The 5,905-nt window shown below is 54.1% G+C and overlaps 1 protein-coding gene across 1 annotated transcript; it reads left to right on the top strand.

Moving 5' to 3' along the window:
* The first annotated feature begins 8 nt into the window (after positions 1–8).
* On the top strand, positions 9–5,883 carry LOC105310178 (uncharacterized protein C19orf57-like). Its single transcript, XM_011386382.2, has 4 exons — positions 9–256; positions 3,293–3,378; positions 5,276–5,368; positions 5,729–5,883. Exons 1-4 carry the CDS (start codon positions 179–181, stop codon positions 5,868–5,870), a joined length of 399 nt encoding a protein of 132 aa, XP_011384684.2. The 5' UTR covers positions 9–178; the 3' UTR covers positions 5,871–5,883.
* Positions 5,884–5,905: the final 22 nt, after the last annotated feature.

Raw genomic sequence — 5,905 nt, 5'->3', positions numbered from 1 at the left:
GGAGCTTAGTCTGTCCCTTGGAGCCTCTGCTCCGCTGGTGCACAGAGAAGCAGTGGATGGCCCTCCCCTGGACACCAGGATTCACCAGGGCAACCCAGATGCTCTCAACGGCCTGGCAGGCCAGCCCAAGCACCCTCCTGACTCTGCAGACCAGGCTGTGTTAGGGGAGTCTCCAGCCATGGAACTTGACTTCCTGCCAGACAGCCAGATACAGGATGCCCTGGAAGCTTCTGACTTTGAAGACCCACCTGAGCAGGTAAGAGCTTCCCCAAGTTACAGCCAGACCATTCCGGGGCAGGTGCCAGTAGCCACAAGCCCTCTCCCAAATTGCCCAGTTGAGGGAAGATGGGGTGGGTGGCAGTCTGTTTATACAGCAGAGTCTCAGGGTCTGAGTTGCAGCTTCAGTGTGTGTGGAGTCCATGGTTTTCCAGAAAGGACAGACCTGCCTTTACATGAGAGTCCTGTCCCAAACATGTGCATGGAATTTTCTTTTTCTACTGTAATTTGTAGGGACTTTGCTTACTTCAGGGATCAGGGATCTGCCCACCCAACAGGCAGTGGGAAAGCTGCCTGACAAGACTCTGCTGGCTATGGCATTCACCTGTCAAGGCAGGTGGCAGCCTAGCTTCAGCCCTGCTTCTAGGGGAAAGCTCAGGTCCCTGGCTGGTGGCACACCTGAGCCCGGGCTAAGTGTTGGTGCCCTGGGAGGGAGGCAGTTGGTTCTTTTTCCACACACTGGGTTTGTCAGGCACCTGCCAGAGGTGACACAGATGGAAGGGGAGAAGGCTGGGTCTGCGCCCAGGTTGGCCTGATTCTGCAACTGTGTCTCAGCCACCCCGTCCTGGAATGGGGAGCCCAGCTCCTTTGATAGACGTAGGCCTCTGTTCCTTCGGCCATCCCTGCTGAGATGTATTTTTTTTTTTTTTTAATTCACTCAGTATATGCTTATCAAGAGCCTGCTCTGAGCCAGGCACGAACGTATCCGGTATAGTCCCTGCCCCCGTGAGGTTTTCAGTAGCACCGTTCCTGCTTGCCTTTCCCAGAGTGAGCATTCTGTACCCTATCATTTCAACACTTAAAGAGTCTTCATGCGACACAGCCCCAAAACACAAGCACAGGCTTTCATCTGGTGCCCAGTTTAAGAAAGCCAGCTGTTCCAAGTGTGGAGGAGAGCATGGCTGGGTTGTGCAAATATGGGTCTCCACTGCAGTACCTTCCCAGGGGATGGCCAGGGGTGATTTTTGGCCCTCCACAATGTTCGCCTGGCTCTCCCTGCCGTGCGTGGGCCCTGGCTCCTTGTGCCACCCATTTCATGATCACCAGACAAGCGAGATCATGGGAAGTAGGTCACAGTGCAGTTCAGTCTTAGAGTTTGAACACAAGCTCTTGGATAGGTAGGCGTTCAGGTGCTGGGAACAGCTGAAATTTTAGAATTGGAGCCTTGTTTCTTGAAAAATGCAAACCCTTCACTCAGGAAAAAAAATGCCTTTTAAGTTATCCCGAGTCTCTGGCCTCTTGGGCAGTGACTAAATGAGAAGGCTGGGGAAGCAGTTGGAACATTTGGTGGCATCCAGCAGTCAAAGAAACCAGCCTTTCTGGACAGGTTACCAGACAGGCTGCCAGTGACTGTGCACTTGGAAAACACCGAGGAATCAGCAGTATGGGGAACGTGGGCGGACAGCCGGGTAGTCAGACCTGGCAGGCCCTCCAGGGGAATAGGCACTGTCTTGACAAGGCGGCCAGTGCCCAGGCACATTTTGTTTCGACACTGGGCGTTCCCGGACAAGTTGGGGCAACCCAGGCACGAGCAGGTTCCCATGGGAAGGTTCTGGATGGCACTTGGCAGGAAAGCCATGTGAGCGGGGGCACTTGGGAGCAGAGTACAGACGGAGGGAGAGCAGCTGTGCAGCCTCCCAGCACTGAGCCCTCAACCCTCATGAGGCACAGCCATCAGCACCACTTCGGAGGAGGCCACTTGGAGACTCTCAGAGGTTACATAGCAGGGAAGGCCAGTTTTAAAACCAGTTCCCCTCACAGGAAAGTTTAGTCTTTTCTTCTCATAACAGCTTCCTCAGGATGTGACACCCCAGGGCTGGTGGATCCTCTGTACGCTGCTCAAGGAGCATCATTTAAAAAGCTGATTCCCAGGTCCCTCTCGGGGGCCTACAGCAATGGCCCTGGCACATTCAGTATGAGGACTGTGTCATGACAAACATTTACATAGCCCTGGTGAGAGGGAGAATATTCCTCATGGCCAAAAACAGTGCAGAGAGTTAGGTGAAAATGTAGTATTGAATTGTGTTTAAAGTCACAAAGTCACCTACGTGAAATGGCCAGATGCTGGGAGACATTGTATTGTCTACAGCAGGGATCTCAACTGGCACTGCTGGTGTCTATGGCTGGATTGTTTGTTGTTTGTTCTCTGTGGCGGCGACTCTCCTGTGCACTGTAGGGTATTGAGAAGCATCCCCAGCCTCCGCCTGTCAGATGCCAGAAACACCCCCTCCCTCAGTCTAACAACCAAGACAGTGAAGTATCTCATGGAGGCAGAGTTGGCCCCCCACATGAGAAACCTCTGGGCTCTAGCCTGTTCTTTATGTCTGTTCCTTTGGATTCAGGGATCTCTTTTCAGGTGTAGCTCACCCCTTCACGCCGTCCCCCATTCCTGACAGAGGAGAGGGGCTCCATTCGGGAAGGATATCCCTAGCACAGGCCCCTCCTCCACCCCAGGATTTCCGTCTCCTTAGAAGACACCCTGGCAGCCGCCCCACCTCTGCCTCTTTTCGTCTTTCAGAGAGACATATCACCTCCGTGCCTGAGCCTGACATTTTCCACAAAATTTAAACCACCTTTGACATTGAGAAACAAGCTTCTCAGAATTACCTTGCTCTGTCCCTTATTAATTATGAATTTTTCCCTTGCAATATATTTTCAAAATCTTTTCCCGACATACGACACATGGCTTATCTGGCCCGCTTCTGCCCCTCGACACAGGATGCCCACCTTACTGCAGTCACCACTACTAGGGATCTTCTCTGTACCTTTTTGGATAATATGGGCCAAGCCCAACACAGTGCTACACCTTAGTTGTCAGGGACAGAGCCACCCCCAGGCACAGGTGAGTCTGTCAGGAGGCACGACCCCCAGGTCTAGGCATCACTTCCTCTGCGAGAATTCTAGCCTGTGTTCCTGGTGTTGACAAGGAAAAGTGAGATGTTTCCTGTATGACTTTTCCTTCCCTGGGTATGGCTTGCCCAGCTAAACTGTTCACACATGTGCTTTCTCTTCCTAGTTTCCTGCAGGGAGAGGGTTAGGCCCTTGCTGGCCTGGCACCAGCCTACATGCGGTTGGAGACCCCCTTACGAAGGCCCATCCGAGGTAGGCCGGGTGGGAGGCTGTCCCATCTCTCGCCTCAACACGAGTCCTCCCTTTGTCCCCGGGTCAGGGAATTTCACTGCTTTTCTGGCATTGGAGCCCCCACGCTCTCCCTCCCCCGAGCCCTGTGCACTCCCATTTTGCTGATGAAGATGACAGGGGGGCCCTGGCTCTCTCACACTAAGCTTTGCTTTCCAGTAAGGGAGCTGAGCTCCATCTTTCAAACTGCTTTCATCCCCTGCTTCCCACAAGTGGAGAACTGGTGACCAGCCATCTGCATCCAAACCAGCGTCTCTCCCAGGAGCCCTGGGGTGGTGCCCCGGTTCCGCAGTTTGAGTGCAGTGTGTGCGTTTTTCTGGAGAGAGAGTCCAGGGCTTTCCCTGAACCTCCTCGGAGGGGTAGCAAACCCTGACAAGGCTAAGAACCATTGGCAGAGACGATCCTGGGTGGTCCCAGTTCTGGCACAGGGTAGGCTCTCTGACCTGTCCTGTCTTTTCACTTCCTACTTGGCTCTGTGCCCCAGAGCAGTCTACTTTCTGTCCCTCCTGGAGGCCACCAGGTGCACTGTCCCTCCACCAGCAGAGTATGTATGTGTGGTGGGAGGGGTCCTCTCCCCTCACCCCAGAACTTCTCATAGTCTGTCATCTTCCTGTCCTTTCTCCTAGCCTTACCAGGGACAAGCACTGGGCGACTATCCCTTTCTGTTACCTCACACTTGAACTGGCCTCTCTGCAGAGGCGGTGGCTTATCAATTATTTATAGCCAAGTGTCTGTTTCTGCTTGACAAGTGTGGAGGAAGGGCTAGGGTGCAGTCCTTGGTGGGGTTTCTTTCTTCTTCCTCCTTCTCCTCCTTGAAATATAAGGCAGCATGTTTTTGGTCCTTGCCCTTGCACATGCTCTATCACTAGTACCTGTTGTACCACTTGTACACACACATAGACCCTGTACAAGAACTAGAGGCAATTTAGTCAAAGTGGCCTTACTGTTGTGTGAGCAAAGAGGAGGGAGATTCACATCTGAATCTCCGATGGCCTCACTGGGCTGATACGACCCCACATGGACATCTGGAAGCTCCCGGGGCAAGGCCTGGGCTTGATGGCCTGTAGCTGAGTGAGGTTAAGAACTGGGCCAGGCAACCATCTCTGGATGACTGAGGCCTGTGGAGCAGAACCAGAGATTTTGTAGTGACAGCCCAGGAGGTACTACCAAGCCCGAGGTGTGGTAGGCTTGAGGGAGAGCTGTTGGCGGGATGCCGACCCTCTGCCAGCACCCGCAGGCTGCTCACGTTAGATACGGTAGGTGCTGTGGCACATCTACCGCTCTCGTAGATGTTAACGCCATCCAGAACTACTCTGGGCACTGGGGCACTGGGAAGGCGGCACGGGACAGGACAAAACACGAAGCTTTGATCCATTGTGTGTTGGGCAGGGCAGGCAGGGTGAGAAAGAGACAAGCAGAGTGTTAGGGGAAAAAGTGGGGAAGGGGTTAAAATTTTAATTTAGTGATCAAGGAAGTCCTGCTACCACTCTCCACCCCACCCCCCCAAAAAAGAGGAGACGTTTAGAAAGAACATTCCAGAGCCCTAGACGGTGCAGTGGGCCAGGTTTCCATTTTCATAACCTCCACCCATGCTGCATGGGAGACAAGCTGTAGAGGCAGGAGCTGGGGTGCCAGGGAGCCTTTGGCAACGGTCCAGCCGAGAGCAGCTGTGGTGGGAGAGAAGTGGCTGGATTCTGGGTGTGCTTTTGGCAGTCGAGGCCCCTGGGTTAGCCATCAGAGCTCTGCCCGTGGTGGCTTATTATCTGGAAAAGCAGACAGCTCAAGGCCCAATGAAAGAACCCCAGAATGGTGTTTGGCCAGGCTGTCTGCTGAGGGCACGTCTCTTGTCCTCTCCCACCAGTACCCATGAGGGGATCCAGCCCTGTGAAGCCGCCAGGATGGAGGATGCAACAGACACCATGCGAGGCCTCATAGTTGAGCTCTCCAACCTGAAGTAAGATCTGGGCTTGCATCTACAGGGAACAGACAGGACAGGCAGCGGGGATGGGGCCCAGGGAGGAGCGGGGAGGGGAGAACCAGTGGGGCAGCAAAAAGAAGCCCCCCTCCAGTAGCCCAGGCCACCCAGCAAGGGACTTCCAGAAATTGTCTTCCTTCTGGGCCCTAGCCTGTCATGTCATAGACCTGTCCTGTGCAGAATTGTTAGGTTTTGAAGAGGGGCTGAGATGGTCAGTCTGCTCTGTAACAGGCTGATTCTGTGTGTGACCTATGAGTGTGCATGAGTGTGTTAGCCCGTGTAAACAGGAATGCGAGGCGTGTCCTGCTGTAGCTCACGGCCAGTGCTGTTTCTGCCTAGCCGCATGATCATGAATGCCCACCGGGACATGGAATCCTCCAAGCGCCTCAGCTACCGAAAGGCGAAGCCCGCGAGTGGACCCTACACACCAAAAGGGGCCGGGCCTCACCCTCGTGGGGAGCAGTCCTGGAGGGATACGTAGGTGCTTCCCAGCGGGGATGCTGAGCGAGCCTTTGT

Source organism: Pteropus vampyrus, unplaced genomic scaffold, assembly GCF_000151845.1.
Source record: "Pteropus vampyrus isolate Shadow unplaced genomic scaffold, Pvam_2.0 Scaffold1343, whole genome shotgun sequence".
NCBI lineage: Eukaryota > Metazoa > Chordata > Mammalia > Chiroptera > Pteropodidae > Pteropus > Pteropus vampyrus.
Note: the sequence above shows the minus strand (reverse complement) of the source record. Positions and strands in the feature narration are given on the sequence as shown.

Excerpts from the sequence above, each read along its gene's own strand:
- LOC105310178 (XM_011386382.2), top strand. The coding sequence starts at position 179 with ATGGAACTTGACTTCCTGCCAGACAGCCAGATACAGGATGCCCTGGAA. Across the intron at positions 257-3,292 it reads TTGAAGACCCACCTGAGCAG|TTTCCTGCAGGGAGAGGGTT; the intron begins GTAAGAGCTTCC and ends TTCTCTTCCTAG. Across the intron at positions 5,369-5,728 it reads GTTGAGCTCTCCAACCTGAA|CCGCATGATCATGAATGCCC; the intron begins GTAAGATCTGGG and ends GTTTCTGCCTAG.